The sequence below is a fragment of the Trichomonas vaginalis genome, chromosome II (assembly GCF_026262505.1).
Source record: "Trichomonas vaginalis G3 chromosome II, whole genome shotgun sequence".
Taxonomy (NCBI): Eukaryota; Parabasalia; order Trichomonadida; family Trichomonadidae; genus Trichomonas; species Trichomonas vaginalis.
This window is the reverse complement of record NC_067204.1, coordinates 10,116,300-10,135,420: the sequence shown is the minus strand read 5'-3', so window position 1 is coordinate 10,135,420 and position 19,121 is coordinate 10,116,300. Positions and strand designations below refer to the sequence as shown.

Genomic DNA, 19,121 nt, shown 5'->3' with positions numbered 1-19,121 from the left:
CTTTGTGATCAGCATTTTTCCTCAGATATAATGTAGCATTTATTTTCCTCAATGGATTTTAAAGATGTTTCAAATGGTAAAATTGAAATGTGTCCTTATAAAAAATTATTAATGTCTGATCAAGATACTCGCCTAAATAAGTTCAGCGAATTGCGAAGTATGGTTAAAAACTACATCGATTCGTATAATGCATTGTATCAACTGAAAACCGAAAATGAAGAAGAAATAAACAAGATTTACAAAATGATCAAAACAGAGTTGATTGATTCAAAGAAACGTCTTCCTCATACTATTATAAGCGACATTTTATCAATTATTCCGTTTAAAAATCGCTATACGAAGGCTTATTTTTCCCTCGCCAAACTCATATATGATAATTATCAAATAAACGAGAAAATCAAAGTTCAATTAAGTGTTGGATACCTATTTTATAAAGAATATGGAATCAAATTAAACAAATCGGACAATTTCGAAAAAATTAAATCTGAAAACATCGATATTCATACAGAAGATACAATTTACAGAGCAATTATGCATAATGACTTAGAAAGATTCATTGCATTCACTGAAAGAGAAGGATTTGATAAAGATCAAAAACTTGAAAGTAGTTTATATCCATTTTCTGGCAATGGATATTCATTACTTGAATTGTGTTGTTACCATGGAGCAGTTGATTGTTTCAAGTTATTAAGAACAAAATTTCAATCATATGTATCTTATACATGTCTTAATTTGTCGTTTTTAGGAGGAAATCAAGAAATCATGAGTGAATGTTTGAAATATATGGAACCATATTGGGGATGCATGGAATATGCAATTATTTCACACAACATAGATTTTGTTACATTCTTGATGAACGAATACCAAATAAAGATCGATTTATTTTATTGCGCAAAGCATAATAATCATGAAGCATTTTTAGTTTATTTCGATCAAACTAATGATATTAACAAATGCTTTCTTTATTCAGCAAGGCTCAATATTCCATCCTTACTCGAATACTTCCTTTCACATGGTGCGAATATCAATGAAAAAGATAATGATAGAAAAACCGCTCTTCATTATGCAGCATTTAATAATAATAAAGAAACAGCCGAACTCCTTATTTCACATGGTATTAATATCAATGAAAAAGATAAAAATGGAGAAACTGCTCTTCATTATGTAGCATTTAATAATAATAAAGAAACAGCCGAACTCCTTATTTCACATAGTATTAATATCAATGAAAAAGATAAAAATGGAGAAACTGCTCTTCATTCTGCAGCACTAAAAATAGTAAATAAATAGCTGAACTTCTTATTTCACATGGTATCAATATCAATGAAAAAGATAAAAATGGAGAAACTGCTCTTCATTCTGCAGCACTAAAAAATAGTAAAGAAACAGCCGAGCTTCTTATTTCACATGGTATAAATATCAATAAAAAAATAATAATGGACAAACCGCTCTTCATTTTGCAGCAAGTCACAATAGTAAAGAAACAGTCGAACTTCTTATTTCACATGGTATAAATATCAATGAAAAAGATAATGGTGGAGAAACTGCTCTTCATTTTGCAGCACCAGAAAATAGTAAAGAAACAGCTGAACTTCTTATTTCACATGGTATAAACATCAATGAAAAAGATAATGATGGACAAACCGCTCTTCATATTGCAGCATATCATAATAGAAAAGAAACAGCCCAGCTTCTTATTTCACATGGTGCAAAGTATTAGTGTTTCTATATTTCATGCTTTTTGTTTAATGTTCATCATGTCATATTTTAAACAAAAACAAAGATAATATTAGGAATAGATATCATAAAAAAAAAACAAGATCTGATTTCAAATTCAATAAATCTATAAATAATAACTTTATTTTCTATTCTTTTTATGCCTCTTGAAAGCATCTTCACCAGGCATCTTTTGAGGAACTTCCTCTTCGATATCGAGCATTGCCTTCATTCTCTTTTCTGCGGCAATTTCAGCTCTCTTTTCCTTTTCTTCTTCTTCCTTCCTCTTTTCCTCTTCGATCTGTTCTTCGTACTGTTTCACACTCTCTAACGCTTGGTCTCTAAGGTTATCTGGGATGGTCATGAACTGAACTTCGCCAGGAGAGTTCTTCTGCATCTTTTTCATGACTCTTTTCTCTTCTGGAGTGACATACATACTGATGGCAGTGCCTTTCTTGCCTGCTCTGCCTGTTCTACCTGTTCTGTGGATGTATCTTTCTAATTCATTTGGAATTGTGAAGTTAATAACGTATTCAATATCAGGAATATCAATACCACGTGCTGCAAGATCTGAAGCAAGTAAATATTGTACTTTTGACTCTCTAAACTGTTCAATTGCTTCATTACGTGCTGTTTGGGAAAGATCAGCGTGAAGCTCGGCGGAAGCAATGCCAAGGTTCTTGAAAAGTAAGAATACGTGATGTGCAAGGGCTTTCGTTGGGAAGAAAACTAATGTTTTATCTTTGCACATATTTCTGCAAAGAGCAACAAGATAAGGAAGACGACGCTCTTCTTTCTTGGTCTTAATGAACATTTGTGTAATATTAGGGTTTAATTCCATGTATGGGTTGATTGAAATTTTTTCTGAAGACTTTTTCTGTATTTTAGTGGCTAATTTAGCGACTTGGTCGTTAAGTGTAGCTGTGAAAAGTAATGTCTGATGTTTTTCTGGTAATTGGCTGACAATTGTGTTGAGTTGTGATTCGAATCCTTTTCCGAGAAGTCTATCGGCTTCATCGAGGACGAAAAACTGAAGATGTTCGAGTTTAAGGACTTTGGCATTGAAAATGGAGTCAATAAAACGACCTGGTGTACCAATAATGATATCTGGTGCAGGTGTAAGTAATTCTCTTTGTTCTTCATCTGAAACACCACCAATGACCAATGTAGATGTAATTGCGCAGTGTGCTGCAAGCATGTCACATACAGCTTTTAATTGTTGGGCAAGTTCTCTTGTTGGGCTCATAATTAAGGCCTTTGGACCAGGAAGACCTCTGAAAGTAAGGAGTTTTTGAACGATTGGGATCAAGAAGGCCATAGATTTACCTGAGCCTGTGATCGCAGTCGCACAAATATCTTGGCCAGAAAGGATTTTTGGAATAGTTTCTGCCTGAACTTTTGTTGGATTTGTGAAGTTGTTTTCATTTAAAGCACGAATAATCGGTTTTGCAAGCTTTAAATCAAGGAAACTGATGATTTTGTCTTCCTCCATTTGGCACTTTTATAAATTTGTCACTTTTTAGAAGATTTTATCATTCATTATCTAGCCAAGCATCTTATATATATTAAGTAAACATTCTAGTAGGATTAATAAGTAAGGATGGACATAAACATCAACAATATACCATTTATCTCTTATAAAAAGCATTGATGTAAAAATTTGAAATTATAGCAAAAATCCATATTATTCTAATTTAGTATATTCTTTTATGAGATTTCATAATATTGATAAATATGAAATTTTATATTTGCTCAGATCAGGTTGAAAGCTACACCATTAACCTCTGTTTAGCTTGTTAAATTATTTAAACATGTTTTTGGGTGAGTAAATAAAAATTGGAAAGATAGATGATAGGAAAAATAAGACTATTTAACTACAAAACAAAAATAACAAATTAATTTTTATTCAACTGCTTGAGTAAATCTTTTATCCGTATAAGAGAAGTTTTCAAATCTCTCCATTACGGGCATAACATAAGATTCGCATGGTCTTTCTCCCTGGCACTCTGCATCACAATTAACACAGTCATCGCTCGAAAAATCATCTGGAATGTAAGCGCATTTTGCACTGTGGTTTGCAATTGTATCCCAATCAAAACCTTCAAAGAATGGAGAAGCATGGATATCTTTGAAGCAAGCTCTCTCTTTGGGATCCTTTTTAAGAAGATGTCCAATAAGAGATTTAGCTCCTGGATCACGAATTGGGAATAATGCGACATTCCTAGAAAGGATGTTCTTGAACAAGGTCTGTGTGTTCTCGTTAGCAAATGGAGTATGTCTGGCAATGATTTCGTACAGTAATATGCCAAGTTGCCACCAATCAACTGCATATCCGTATTGATTGCCAAGAATTTCCTCTGGAGCAATGTATTCTTTAGTTCCGCACATTGTGGATGTTGTATCTGAATGCTGTTTGAGAATCTTTGAGATTCCGAAATCTGTCAACTTCAAATGACCGTCAGCACAGAAAAGAACATTCTCTGGCTTAAGATCTCTGTATATGATGGAGTTCTTATGCAAGTGGTGAATAGCAACAGCAAGTTCTGCGATGTAAATTTTGATGTCATCGAGTGTGAACCTACCGCTGTTCCTCAAGTGAGAGAACAGATCACCACCTGATGAATACTCCAGGACAAGGTAGAATTTGGATGGTGATTGGAAAGAAAAGAGTAATTTGATGATATATGGACAATCGACTTTCATCAAGATCTCTCTCTCTGTAAGTACAGTATTAACTTGGTGCTTGTCAATCAAGAACTTCTTGTGAATTGACTTGATGGCAACAAGCTCATCTGTCTTTTTATACTTTGCAAGCATAACCTTGCCGTAGGAACCTCTTCCGAGCTCTGATATGATCTCGAAATCATCAATGGAAATGCCATTGCTCGGGTAAAGCTTCTGCAAAAGCTTGTTGAGCCATTTTACTAAAGAGTCAAGACATTTTGCACGGAAAGCATATACACCTGCGTTTGGACAAGTTATGGAGAAGATAAGAGCTTTCTCATTCTCATCACTGCAAGAGATATTCGTATCATGATCTATGATAATCTGACAGGACAATGCGATCTTGGTCTCATCTTCATACATACAGAGCCCGTTACCGGAGAGTGTGCAAAATCTGATGTGCCAATCCTTTTCTGAAGGTCTCTTAACATCGAGGTACCCTTCTAAATCGGACATCCGATTTATAAAGCATAGTTTTCTCTCAAATTTTCAGATAGAAACTGGCCGTATTTGATTCAAATAAAATCTCAACTTTTATTACATTGTTTTAATATTTTGATATATAAAACTATTTTCATGAGGTTCTGGAATTTCAATTGAATCGGCTTTTTTTTATTAATGTCTCGAGTTTCTTTTCGAATATAGCTACAGAATCAGATTTAGTGTCGTTTTACCATTTTAGATTTTTGATAAGTCCATTTTATTTTCCAAAAGTAATTTTTCAATGGTTTTATTCAAAATTAATTGTGAAACAAGTTTCATGCTATGTAGATTATTTATATTTACATTTGAAAATAAAATTCAAATCTATACAAATTTCTGCTTGTGTCCTATGCGATAATATCGATTTAAATAGGTCTTATATAGCGTACTAACACAAAGGACGGGCAGTGGATCTCCAAAAAATCATTTATAAGGGAAGGGCGTGTAAATGATATCGAGGAGTAACCGGAAAAGTGCCATCATTTTCCAAAGAAATCCTGCCGTAATAAAAGGTTTATACGAACACACCGATTGCATAGTTTTTAGTAAATCTGTAAGGGCCTTATGTTGGAGTCTTTGTTTCACCACATAAAATAAGGATTGTTTCAATTTGAATAAAATGAGTGACAACTAATATCCATGAACCGAATAACCTCAACACTTCGGCAAACCCAAATTTTAGCTAAAAGTGACAGGGGAAAAAAACGTTTAGTATTAAAAAAAAAGACCGATGAGAGCTTCGTTCGAAATATAGAGGGAACTGAGAATGCGCAACCATTCTCAGGGAATATTGGATGCTATTCCCGTTCCCTCTGTATGGAAAATTGAGGTTTTCAAAGGGAGTTAAAATAATATCAAATTTATACTAATTTACTTCAAAATACAAAAGTATTTGACAGCTAAAATTAGTTACTTTAGCAAGCCTATCAATACCCTTTTACGATTATTGTTACTTTTTCGAAATAAAAGTAAAAACAAATTTATACTAATTTACTTCAAAATACAAAAGTATTTGACAGCTAAAATTAGTTACTTTAGCAAGCCTATCAATACCCTTTTACGATTATTGCTACTTTTTCGAAATAAAATAAATTTATTATCAAAAACCTTTTTTTTTTCTTAGTAAAAATAAAAATATTATTTTATATCAAGTTTTTATTCATAAATTTTTATAATGTTGTATAAATTTGAAGGTGGAAATCTGTAATAATTTTATCTTGAAAAGACTTGGCATTCTCAACAATGAATTGAGGGGTATTGCATCCAAATTTGATGGAAATATGCAAATTTAAAATAATAAAGAAAGCCGCGAGCTAAGCGAGCGGCTTAGTTCGAAGATTCTGATTCAAATCTTTGCTGATCTGTAATTCGCGGAAGCCGCGAGCGAAGCGATCGGCTTAGGTCTAAGATTTTGATTCAAATCTTTGCTTATATTCCTTAAATTCTTTATGAAACTCGCAACAGTTCCATAAAAAATTTTAAATTCTAAACTGTCGAAATTACCGATCGGTAATCACACCCTTCATGGGTGTGTCACTTTTTACAGGCGTGTCACTTTTAGCTAAAATTACCCCTACTCCCATAATAATACATATTTCAAGTATTTTTATGGAATCTTAGGGCATCCATAACCAAAAAGTTAATATAAATGATTTTTATAAGAATTATTTATCAAAAACTATTGCTTTTCAATGAAAACAATTTGGAAATAATTTTATCGAATAAATAGATTGTATTTAAACATGGGTGTTAGAAAGTGCTAAGGTATAATTATTTTGAAGCGCCGAACTCGGTTAATAATTTGATAATTTCGGGTGAATTTTGCTTAATTGCAATGCTAAGTGGACATTCGTTAATATAAAAAGAATTTCATAAAACGATGATTGATATTAAAAGAAAGAGAATGTCATAAAACGATGATTGATATTAAAAGAAAGAGAATTTCATAAAACGATGATTGATATTAAAAGAAATAGAATGCCATAAAACGATGATTGATATTAAAAGAAATAGAATCGCATAAAACGATGATTGATATTAAAAGAAATAGAATTTCATAAAACGATGATTGATATTAAAAGAAAGAGAATGTAATAAAACGATGATTGATATTAAAAGAAAGAGAATCATATAAAACGATGATAAAAAAAAAAAAAAAAAAAAAAAGGTAGTGGGGCTTCCAGGCACTTCGTGCCTTCTAGCCCCGAAGATGTTTAGTATAAATGAAGTTTTTATTCGGAAAATTGTTAGTCTTCTTGGTCGAAAACATTATATAATGTTTCACTTTTCACAAATTATATATGTTTTCATGTTTTGTCAAGACTTCTTCTTCGTAAATGTTTTGTCAAGACTTCTTCGTAAATGTTTTGTCAAGACTTCTTCGTAAATGTTTTGTCAAGACTTCTTCGTAAATGTTTTGTCAAGACTTCTTCGTAAATGTTTTGTCAAGACTTCTTCGTAAATGTTTTGTCAAGACTTCTTCGTAAATGTTTTGTCAAGACTTCTTCGTAAATGTTTTGTCAAGACTTCTTCGTAAATGTTTTGTCAAGACTTCTTCGTAAATGTTTTGTCAAGACTTCTTCGTAAATGTTTTGTCAAGACTTCTTCGTAAATGTTTTGTCAAGACTTCTTCGTAAATGTTTTGTCAAGACTTCTTCGTAAATGTTTTGTCAAGACTTCTTCGTAAATGTTTTGTCAAGACTTCTTCGTAAATGTTTTGTCAAGACTTCTTCGTAAATGTTTTGTCAAGACTTCTTCGTAAATGTTTTGTCAAGACTTCTTCGTAAATGTTTTGTCAAGACTTCTTCGTAAATGTTTTGTCAAGACTTCTTCGTAAAATCAGACAAAAATAATGTTTAGGTGAAGAGGTGAGATTTCACCTGTTTTTTCACCTCATTTCTCACCTCTTGAATTTTCATGAAATTTACACCAAAAATATATTTTAGGTGAAGAGGTGAGATTTCACCTGTTTTTTCACCTCATTTTTCACCTCTTGAATTTTCATGAAATTTACACCAAAAATATATTTTAGGTGAAGAGGTGAGATTTCACCTGTTTTTTCACCTAATTTTTCACCTCTTGAATTTTCATGAAATTTACACCAAAAATATACTACTAGGGTCATTTACGAAGAAATCTCAACAAAGTCTTTACGAAGAAATCTCAACAAAACATAGACAAGAAAGTTCATGAGAAATTAGATGAAGAAGTCTTAACAAAGTCTTTACGAAGAAATCTCAACAAAACATAGACAAGAAAGTTCATGAGAAATTAGATGAAGAAGTCTTAACAAAGTCTTTACGAAGAAATTCATGAAAATTCAAGAGGTGAGAAATGAGGTGAAAAAAGAGGTGAAATCTCACCTCTTCACCTAAAATATATTTTTGGTCATTTACGAAGAAATCTCAACAAAGTCTTTACGAAGAAGTCTCAACAAAGTCTTTACGAAGAAGTCTCAACAAAGTCTTTACGAAGAAGTCACAATAAACATCTGTCAAAAACCGCTTTTTAACTTCACTTAAAATGCCACGTAAGCTACGTAAGAATATACGTAAGAGGAAGAGAGCATTGAAACATCCAATAGTAAGACTAACACCACAACAACAGTTGCAACAACAAATGCTGAATGACCCCACTATGTTGCAACAAATGTCAAGCAATCCTATGCTTTTAAACCGAGTTGTTGGTGCACAGAGTGGAGGTTTAAGAGCGGCACTTTTAGCGAAAATGGCAGGCTATGGTGGAGCTGCAGACGGAACAGCCTATAACCCTCAAAGTCAAATGAATTTGAGTTCACTCAAAAATCAAATAACAGATGTCAAAAAGTCAAACATAGACATACAGAAACAAATAAGTGAAAACGAAAAGAAACTAGAATATGACAGACACACAAAGAAACTCAATGAGTTAAACGTAGAGAAAAAGAAGAAAGAAGAACAACTGAAAGAACTAAGTACAGAGCAATATGCAAAAAAAGTGTCAGAAAAAGCAACAGAAGTAGCAAAAATGGAACAAGATGTCATAAATTTGAAAAACCATACTACTCAATATAAAATACTGAAAGATGAAGAGATAAAACAAAAAGCCCTGAAGACATATATGGATAGCGATGAGTATAAAAAAGAAGTTGAAGCAAATGTAAAGGCAGAAAAACTTTTACAGTTGCAAAACCAAACCGTACAGTATGAAAACTTAGCACAAGAAAGTAAAAATAACGACGCGGCTATGCAAAAGGCAATGAAAAGCGCAGAATATATAAAAGCTAACAATGACTGGTTAGATGCCCAAGCCAACGCTAAAGCAGCCCAGCTTATAGGGTCAATAAGGACAAAAATACAAGCGGATGAAGACAGTTCAAATGAAGCTTTAACGAATGCTGACTTTAAGAACGCCTTCGAAGCTCTTCATAGTAAGGTGAAACAAGTGAACGACTTCTCATCTGGAAAGAAACTGAAGTCTGAAGGTTTCGACAACGAGTTAAGAGAAGTAGCACAAAATATGACGAAAATAACAGATGCAGCAACGAGACAGGCAGTTCAAAGTGCCTATGACGCCGTTAGAGCAACTGTTGTGAAAAGTCAAGAAAAAGAGTTACAACAGACCAAAACAGACCTAGTAAATGCTTTCTTAAAAACGAAAAGTCAGGTAGGACATTACGCTGCAGATGGAACATATGTGCCAGCTGGTGGAACTTATATACCACCAAACCCTCCAAGAGAAGCACCTGCACCAGGACTACCTAGAACATTTACATCGTCACATGGACACAGACACAGGCATGCACAACAACCAGCACAACAACCACCTCCACAACCAGCACAACAACCAACAGTTCAAACCCTGCACAACAACCACCTCCACAACCAGCACAGCAACCACAAACAGAGCAAGGACATAAAAGAAGTAGAGAACAAGGAAACCAAGAATTCTTAAAAATGCTTAAAGAAGAGTGTGGTTTCCCAGATACTGTTGACTTTAGTGACAGATATAAAGAAGCTATTGGAAAGTTCAAGGATGGAAATACTGACCCGAACCTATTTAGCTTTATGGCTCAGCACCAAAACGGATATAATCTCAAACCTGGAAAATACAAGCTCGCTAAGGGATATGATTTAATAGCATATCATCCAAATGACATGGATGAATTTACTCCGAGATATTTGATGTCAGAGCTAAATGACAATTCAACTTTCGTCATGAAACGCGTAAAAAATAGAGACGGAACGAAAGAACAAAAGCTTATGAATGCGGATGACGTAGATAGGGAAATTGTTGAAAACGGTCTCGGAATATATGAAATGCCAGCAGATGAGGTACAAGAAACTCCACAGGAAGAAGTTCAGATACAACCAGACATGGAAGAAATAGTTCAGCAACAACAGCTAGAAGAGCCTGAAGGAAACGAACAAGTCCCTCCTTTGGAAACTAACTTCACAGAACTAGATGAAGATTTGGAACAGCCGAAAAATCTTGACCCTCAACAAGAGTATGCGGAGAATATGGAATATTTCCAAGAGTCTAAAAAAAATTCGGCTGACATAGTAGAAGAATATCGAAAAATGTTTGCCGACATACAAAAGACTCCAGCACCAGATGAAAATATTCAGCATAGAATGGAAGCACTGAAAGAAAATGTACACAAATACAACAACCCTTTTTACTTACGAGCATTTAACGTTCAATCTTCGGATGAACTCGGTGAAAATAAAAGGTTAAATTTCAAGAAAACATATAGAAATGAAACATTGTTTAAAGTTCATTCAGAACCTAACCAAGATGGAAACAAACCTACTTTTGTTTCTGCAGACGATGGAACTACAATGAGATGGGGTCATAAAGCTAATCCAGATAGGTGGTTCATAAACTTACAACCACAATTCCAAGAAGTTGTAGACGCAATGGAAGTCAATGGTGAACGAGATATAGCTGGTATTTTAAGCGCGGCTTTAATGCCATTGAAAGATATGAAACATGCAGATATTTTGGACCAGTATGAAATGAACATGGCTGATGGAAATATAACACCTGACGTTCTAGAACATTTATCTCAAAGAACTACACAGAACCATAGAGATGGTATATTTGGTGAAGAGTTTAGAAAGAAAGTTAGGAGGGAGAAGGAAGAGAACCTATTGTACATGACCTTGCAACGAAAGTTTGCAAATGTCATAAAAACTTACTTTGCAGACAATGAACCGAGAAGGGATGAATATTTAAGAAAACTCAAATGGACAGTACCAAATGAAATGTTAGTATTGAAAAACATGTTCCTTGACAAAATAAAACCAACTACAGAAATAAACGACGCAAGACTGAAAGATTGGGTAAAAGCTTTCCCATTCACAAAAGATATAATTGGTAACATGGAAAGAAAACCAGAATGGCTACAAAAACATATATTTGGAAACGAGCTTATTCCATATGGACAGGCACTGTTTGAAGAGCTTGAACCAGAAACTCAGGACAGAGTCATGCAAACAATACGCAAAGACTCAAATACAAACTATGACAAACTCTTTCTAGGATATAGGTTACCTGAGATGGGCGACCAGAGCCCAAAGGCAAAAAGGACATGGGAAATTTGCAACATACTAGATGAACATAATGCAAAGATGCAACAACTTCAAGCAGAGGGCAATGAAGGAAAAAGAAGAGTTAAAAACTCAGTCAGGAAGAAAGTAAAGCTTGGTCCACGTGGGTTCTATTATGACATATAAATCCAACTATTCTATATTTTTACTCATATGAAATGTACGCCGCTCAGAATATAACGCCAACAGTTTTGGATGCTATGAATGGAAATGTTTCCGAATGGTATAACGAATGCGACAATGCCATTAGAAGGTCAGAAATAGTTCCTGGAACTTACGAATATACAACTGCTGTTTCATATGGAAACGTAGGTGAGTTTGGAGAAGGTTCTTCAACAACAGTAGATATTGCTTGCGACAGGTTTCATATTATTTCTATTGACAACTCATTCTTATACGTGGAACAAGACATTGAAATAAAACCTTCTGCCAAGTTGTCTGACAAGAAAGGTTGCAATGGAATTTTCTATGTCGGATACCAATATGCTCCAGAAGTTTTCATGGGATATAAGATATATTCTAACTCTGACTTAGTTCAAACAGTAACATGGGCAAACTATGAATGGTTCGCTTTGAGAAACTCAGTACAACCACAAGCTAGAGAACAAACAGACCAGTATGCAACTATTGAAAAAATAAGAAGACTTGACCCTAACGTTCCAGGAGTTTATGTTGACCTTTCTGGACAAACTGCAGCAGCAGTAACCAAAGTAAAACTGAAACTTAGAGTTCCTTTGTCATCTTTCCTCATCTTCAGGTTTTTAAGATACTTGCCAAACTGGGCAGGAAAAATTTCTATCGAACTTACTCCAAGCAAAAATAACTTAGTCATTGCACCAACACAAGACCTTCACTCTTACAGAAGTAGTGGGAACAAATAAAATGTCATTCGCCGACTTTTGCAAAAACAAAGTTGACTTAGACTTTGGTTTCTCAAACCTCAACACTGAAGTAAACTATTATTTCAATGCTGCTGGAGATGCTTGGGACCCAGTTAAGTTCACATGCGAAAAGTTTGAATGCAAGAGAATAGAAAGCAGACTTGCAGTCTATATGTTGGACCCAGATATTTCAAATGCTTTAGCTGCCAAATATATTGCAGTTCCACTTATGTTCCCTATACACCAAATATCTGTCAAAGACTTTGCAGGTGAAGTTGGAAACCAAAGTGCTGACCCAGGTGCAAGAACAGATATTGCCTTAACAACTGCAATGAAACATGCAGATACTATGTTTGTACTGTTCAGACGAACTATAAATGACTATTCTTGCTTCTACAACCCTGGTATTAAATACCATATAAACATAGATGGCAAATACTATCCAAGAGAAGAATATTCTACAGTTGAGGATATGAGGTCATACAACTTGACATTAGATGCTATGAACTTTAACAACAACTTCACAACAACCATTAACCCTGAAATGCAAAGTTCTATTATGCCATATGTGAAAGTATGGACTCATACAGGAGCTCAAAAAACTCAATATACAAATGGAGACCGTTCAAACTTTTGGCTTGGCATTCCATTTGCTGACTCAGAAGACTTTATGGGTGGTATTTCAACTGTTGGTACAGTTCAAATACAATATACTGGTGACAGAGACGGTCCAGATGAACTGAAAGCAAAGAAGTTTACAAAACCAATAGCACTTTTCACGGAAGATGCTCTTTTGAAGATTCGTTCGATGAAACCTGCTGGGGCTCCTCAGATTGGTATAACGACAGCTTCCATCGAGCAGATTTTGGCAGCAGGTCAGTAAGTTGTTCTTGAACTGACTTCTCTCCGGCAAATATTGACAGTACGCCAGTTTTGATATAATATTGTATTATAAACTTACCTTTAGAAATATCGGTCAGTTTTGTTGTTATATTTTTGTCTGCTTCAAGAACTTTCACCATTTCAGTTATACCAACTTTCTTTGCTTTATGAAAATATTTTGGTTCAGCAAAGACTGCTATTCTATAACATTTTCCATTGTTTGTGTAAAGAACTATTCTGTCAATGAACTTGTACTGTTTGTGTGTGTAAACTTTGTTTTGCTTCAATTCAAAGAGATACTCAAATACGTCCATCTTTTTATTCTTAGTAAAATGTCATTTCCGAAAAATAGAAGCGTAAGTGTTTCAAAAGGTTTAATGGCGGTGGCAGATGTGAAGTTAAATTCACCAACTCAAACAAACAGTCAAAGTGTTGTTGTCAATGTCAAAGAAAGAGATGTTGAAGTGGGGAAACCATACGAAGACGAAGATGGTATAACAATAGTTCCTGTAAAAGAACAACCAACATACCCTGAAGTTAGCAGAGACTTAAGTTCTGTTGCAGATATTCGAAACGACTACCAACAACTTAAAGACAAACTTAAAACTCAGGAGAAGATTTGTCAAGCTTTGGGTATAATGTTAAACTTGGTCGAACACAACCCTGTAAAAGTGAACTCATATGTCATTGCACCTCATGAAGTTTTGAAAGAACTATTGAAACTTTTGACAGAGGCAGACGATATAAACATCAAAGAAATAGAACCCGACATTGCTTGCTGTGGTGTTTCATATAATGTCATTGACAAGATATACGTTATGAAAGGAGGTGAAACGTTGAACTTAAAATATAGTTTCCCAGACGTCATAAAAATATTTGACGACCACAACATTTCATTAAAGTTTGTTTGCTAAGTAAATGGCAGAAGACATAGTGGTTTATACTATTACGACTAAAAACCCTGAGTCATATAATTCTATAACAACAAACTTACAAAGTCCTCAAGGACGGTATTGTAAACTGACCTTAAACACGATGACGACTAAAGCCTGTTTTGCTCTTTTGACACCAGAAGATTTTATTGTTGTGAATGGTAAAAAATACTTCTTTGAAGATACTTACTCAGATATACCACCAACAGGTTTTGTTGACTTATTTAATACTTTAAGGACGAGTGTAACATGTGCTGCAACTAGAGCAGGTTTCATTATGTTTGGATGTCCGACTGAGTTTACTATAAACAATATGAGCTATAATACAAAACTTATATCTGGTTTTTACTACCAACAGTTTCCTATAACAGGAAAAGGTGTCATACAAGGAATGTCTATTCCATTGACTTTAAGTACACCTATTTTATATATTGTTTCAAACTTAGGTTCAAAGTGTTATTCGAATGTCGACAGAAACTACTATGACCAAAAGATACTCATGCGTATAAACAACACTTTCTCTGCTGGTTTGCCTATTGTTCATTCGAATGCAGAGTTTTCAGCTTTAGTAAACTCAAACACTTTAGCAAACATAAACTTAACCTTAGTTGACGCAAACTTTGTTCCTGTAAAACTTTTATGTCCTATGTATTTGTCAATGACGGCAGAAAGTTTCGAATTGGAAGATGCAACTGGTGAAAGTATTGTACTACAAGAACAACTTCAACAACAAATAGCTCAAGAACAACAAATGCAACAAATGCAACAACAAAGTCAAGAATAAAAAAAATATTTTTTTTTATTTTTATAAAAATGTACAGAATAGATGTTTCAGATTTTTATGACTTCCAAGCATTCAGAAATATGTGTCCATTTAGAGACTATAACAAAGCAGTCGAGAATTTGAAACGTTTAGTCATTTATGTTGACTCTGCCCCAGAATGTTATGTCATGAAAGAATGGGATGTTGTCTTTAACAAACCAAGAGCGACAATAGTTTCAGAACAAGAATGTAGACAAAAACTTAAGAAAATAAAAGTCGTACAAGTTGGCATGAAGATGTTAGATGCTTGGGATATCTTATTGTCAAAGTTAGAAGATTTTTCAGTTCGAGGTATAAAGTTCTATACACCTTCTCCAAACTTCTATTCTATCTTCACTGGATATAAATATGAACAAGTAGAATGGAAAGAAAATGTTATAGAAGCTTGGTTAGACCATGTCAAAGAAATTATATGCAATGGAAACGAAAGAGTCTATGAGTATATCTTATGTTGGTTTGCAAACATCTTACAACATCCAAGTGCTAAAAAATGAAACTGCTCTCATTATAATTGGAAAACAAGGAACTGGTAAGAATACTTTCTTTACAGATATTTTGTGCAAACTGTTAGAGGGCTATTCGAATCCGAATATGACAAACTTAGAAAACATCTGCGGTAAATTTAACTCTTCAATAGAGAATATGAAACTTATAGTATGTAACGAACTTCAAAGTATAGATACAACAAAGGTTTTAAACTCAGATGCTTTGAAGAGTCTTATAACAGACAAAGTTGGAGTTGTTGAAAGAAAATATAAAGACCAAAGAGTTTGTGAAAATGTTGCAAATTTCATCATGGTTTCAAACAATGCCGTTCCGATGAAGTTAGAAAGTTCTGACAGAAGATATGTAGTTGTCAGAACGTCAGATTCTCATATGCAAGATACAGAATATTTTGACGACTTAGCAGAAACTTTGACACCTAACTTTTACAACCACTTGTTCTCATATTTCATGACATTAGATATTTCTAAGTTCAATCCAAGACAAATTCCACATACCGAAGAGAGACAAACATTGTTAGAAGCAAACAAGAGTGTATATGAACTGTTCATAGATGAAACTGACTTTGAGTGTTTAGATGAAAGGTCATTGTACGATTCGTATAAACAGTATTGTCAAGAATATGGTTATATGGCAGCTTCTAAACGAACATTCTTGGCAAATGTCAAAAATCTTTTAGATGTTCAGAATGGCGTATATACAAAGAAAAATTTTTCTGAGTAAATTTTTAAAAAATATATATTTTTATTTTATTTGAAATGTACGCCGAGTTTGTTGGAAAAGACTGTTGGAAAACTTGTTTGTTAGATGAGAAATATGAAATTCACTGTTGTGAGTCATTTGAAGTCAGAAACAAAGAGACAAAAAGAGTTTTAAGCGGATGGGAGCAAAATAACGGATATGCGCTATTCTGGTTAGATTGTCCTTATGAAATGTATGAAAAAAAGGCTTTATATGAAGAATATAGAAAATATTGTCATGAAAACGATATAAGACCAAGCTCTAGAGAAAAATTCTATGCTGGTATAAAACATCTTTTCGAAGTTCGGAATGGCAAATATAGAAAGAAATAATTTTTCTGAGTAAATTTTTAAAAAAATATTTTTTTATTCTGAAGAAAAGATGACGAAATATATTTCAGTCAACAAGTACATGACAGAAGTCAAAGAAGAACTAGACCCATTCGCTTATTTGAATGTTTACTTCTACCATTTTGAAAAGTCTACATTTGACAAAGTTTGGAACATCGAACCAGTTAAGTTTGCTATTGTGACTAAAAATGGTGCGAAATTTGAAGACTTAGACATAGAAGGTTTGTTAACAGTCAAGGAAAATTTTGACAGAAGGTTTTCAAACCTTAAAGAAGGCAAAGCATACAAACTTGTTATACCTTATGAACCAAAGAAAGCAGACGACTATGAATATTATGAGTCTAAGATAGTTGAAGTTCAAGGTAAATTGGTAAAAAGATTTTAGAGTCTAAGCCAGTGTTTGCTCCTAAAGAGGAAGAGAACATTGACATTGACCCAGAAATGTTCTAAAAATAAAATTTATTTTTACATGTCAAATTTCTTCTTCTCTGGCATTGGTTCTGGTTCTTTCTTCTCTTCTTCTACTTTCTTTTCTTTCTTCTCTCTCTTCTTCTTCTTTTCTGGTGGGGTTATGTCAAACTTCTCAGAACCATATTTTTGTAAAAGTTCTTTGTCCTTTACTAGCTCTTCTATTCTGTTTTCTATTTCATCTTCAAGAACAGCGCATGTGTCTTCTTTGCATTCTAAGAACTTTTGTTGGACTTCATCTTTCCAATCGGCGTCATCTCTGTCAACAAGTCTGTCATTGACAAATTTTAAGACTGCTCTTTGTAATGTTTTATGGTTCTTGTCATATTCCCAGAAACAGAACTTTAGAACAAATTCACCTTTCTTGTTTACACTATGTAAGATTTTATGGTCGACAGATGTTTTGCTGTCGAAAAGTTTGTCTCGAATATAGATAGCGAAATCGCTAGACATTTCCAAAAAGATAAAAATTTTAATTTTTCTAAAAATATGTTAGAAAAAAAGTTTGCTGACATTGACAAGAAATTTGAGAATGTTTTGAAGAAGAACAAGAGAAAGTTAGAAAATGCTCAGATAAAACCCATACATGACAAGTTCTTATTTGCTCAGAATGGTATAACAGGTCTAATTGCACCACCTGGGTCGGGTAAGACTTTCACTTATCTTAAAATGGCTGCACAACAACAAGAACTAGATGAGAAGAACCCATTCTATGAGTTAGTAGTCATTTGTAGTACTTCTGGTCAATTTGACCAAACCGTAAATTCGTTCAAAGATATTATAAAGAAGTCTAAGTTAGTATGTATAAAAGACTCTGAGTTGTTAGATTGGATAAAGAAGTACCAAAGAAGAGTTTTGAAGTACAATGCTATAAATGAGTATGTCAATTCGAAGTTTAAAGACCCAAATGAGGAAATGCAGAGAATATTAGAGAAGAAACACTTCAGAAACAAACAGAAAGAGATAGAATACATTTCGAAGAAATTGCAATCTTACGATTGGAAGACTTACCCTCACAGATGTCTTCTTATCTTAGATGATTTCGCCTCTCATCCTTTGTTAAAGAACAGAGAACAAGATATGTGTCGAATTCTTAAGAAGCTCAGACACTTCAACATCTCTGTTGTCATTTGTGTACAGACAGCAAAGAGTTTAAGTAAGGATGTTAAAAGAATACTACTGATATCATACTTTTCCCTGGATTGTCCGAAGACGATTTCATGGAACTTATGAAAGAGTCCATGGCAGGTAAGTTTGACAGACATGAACTCTGGGAGAAGTACAAAGTCATACAAGACCTCATACTTCTTTCAGAATTCACATCTACGCGAACAAAGTTCAAATTGTAAAAAGTCAAGCTTGAAAAATAAAGAGTTCATCTACTCTACTTGTTTGAAGTTGTCAAAATACTCTGTTATTTTTCACGATTTTCATGAGTTTTGGCTACCCCTGTAAAAGTCGGTCTAGAGAAATTTCATGAAATTTGGTCATTTTTCAGCAAAAATATATTTTAGGTGAAGAGGTGAGATTTCACCTTTTTTCACCTGTTTTTTCACCTCAGTTATTTTATAAGCGTTTCACATGGTAAACGTTATTTTTTAAATTTTGTGAAAAACTCAACGGTTTGACACAAGCCCTAAAAATTATTTTACTCAGAATTTTGTTGCTGAATTCAATAAAAATATATTTTAGGTGAAGAGGTGAGATTTCACCTTTTTTTCACCTCTTTTTTCACCTGTTATTTTATAAGCGTTTACATGAATTGTATGATGTATATTTGAAATCCTAAACAATTTCGTAGCTTCTATTTCTTCTGTCAGTACATCGAATGTTTTAACGATACCGAAAGTTTCTTTATACTTCTTCTTGACGTCAGATAGAAGGAAATCGTCAGCAGTTGGATAGTTTTTGTTCAGAAATGCTAACATGTTCATTTTATCTTCTGCTGGTTTCTCTACTTCTTTCTTTAAGTCAGCATAGTCGTTTCGCATACGTTCTATCTCTTTGACGGAGTAGTTATATTTCCT

General features: G+C 33.8%; 7 protein-coding genes and 4 pseudogenes across 11 annotated transcripts, besides 2 other annotated features; 9 read left to right on the top strand and 2 right to left on the bottom strand.

Annotated features, from left to right (window-relative positions):
• Positions 1-111: 111 nt before the first annotated feature.
• Positions 112-1,290, top strand: TVAGG3_0518370 (protein kinase protein; the record flags this gene model as incomplete). Its single annotated transcript, XM_001583283.1, has 1 exon — positions 112-1,290. The coding sequence occupies one exon, from the start codon at positions 112-114 to the stop codon at positions 1,288-1,290; it is 1,179 nt and encodes a 392-aa protein (XP_001583333.1).
• A 301-nt stretch (positions 1,291-1,591) lies between these two features.
• On the bottom strand, positions 1,592-3,369 carry TVAGG3_0518360 (helicase protein; the record flags this gene model as incomplete). Its single annotated transcript, XM_001583282.1, has 1 exon — positions 1,859-3,208. One exon carries the CDS (start codon positions 3,206-3,208, stop codon positions 1,859-1,861), a length of 1,350 nt encoding a protein of 449 aa, XP_001583332.1.
• A 210-nt stretch (positions 3,370-3,579) lies between these two features.
• On the bottom strand, positions 3,580-4,906 carry TVAGG3_0518350 (protein serine/threonine kinase protein; the record flags this gene model as incomplete). The annotated part of the gene is made up of 1 exon (XM_001583281.2): positions 3,619-4,896. One exon carries the CDS (start codon positions 4,894-4,896, stop codon positions 3,619-3,621), a length of 1,278 nt encoding a protein of 425 aa, XP_001583331.1.
• Positions 4,907-5,587: 681 nt separating this feature from the next.
• Positions 5,588-6,502: a mobile genetic element.
• Positions 6,503-9,309: 2,807 nt separating this feature from the next.
• TVAGG3_0518330 lies at positions 9,310-10,259 on the top strand (annotated as a pseudogene). Its single transcript has one exon. A coding segment is annotated over exon 1 (950 nt).
• Positions 10,260-10,820: 561 nt separating this feature from the next.
• On the top strand, positions 10,821-11,639 carry TVAGG3_0518320 (protein of unknown function, DUF4106 family; the record flags this gene model as incomplete). Its single annotated transcript, XM_051237147.1, has 1 exon — positions 10,821-11,639. The coding sequence occupies one exon, from the start codon at positions 10,821-10,823 to the stop codon at positions 11,637-11,639; it is 819 nt and encodes a 272-aa protein (XP_051094971.1).
• Positions 11,640-11,725: 86 nt separating this feature from the next.
• Positions 11,726-19,121: part of a mobile genetic element that runs on past the window's edge.
• TVAGG3_0518310 (protein of unknown function, DUF4106 family) lies at positions 12,396-13,086 on the top strand (the record flags this gene model as incomplete). The annotated part of the gene is made up of 1 exon (XM_051237146.1): positions 12,396-13,086. A coding segment is annotated over one exon (691 nt), but the record flags the coding sequence as incomplete, so codon positions are not given.
• On the top strand, positions 13,629-14,190 carry TVAGG3_0518300 (annotated as a pseudogene). The gene has a single exon. A coding segment is annotated over exon 1 (562 nt).
• TVAGG3_0518290 (uncharacterized protein) lies at positions 14,708-14,992 on the top strand (the record flags this gene model as incomplete). The annotated part of the gene is made up of 1 exon (XM_051237145.1): positions 14,708-14,992. One exon carries the CDS (start codon positions 14,708-14,710, stop codon positions 14,990-14,992), a length of 285 nt encoding a protein of 94 aa, XP_051094969.1.
• Positions 15,623-16,258, top strand: TVAGG3_0518280 (Poxvirus D5 protein-like family; the record flags this gene model as incomplete). Its single annotated transcript, XM_001287680.1, has 1 exon — positions 15,623-16,258. The coding sequence occupies one exon, from the start codon at positions 15,623-15,625 to the stop codon at positions 16,256-16,258; it is 636 nt and encodes a 211-aa protein (XP_001287681.1).
• On the top strand, positions 16,658-17,076 carry TVAGG3_0518270 (annotated as a pseudogene). Its single transcript has one exon. A coding segment is annotated over exon 1 (419 nt).
• On the top strand, positions 17,584-18,457 carry TVAGG3_0518260 (annotated as a pseudogene). Its single transcript has one exon. A coding segment is annotated over exon 1 (874 nt).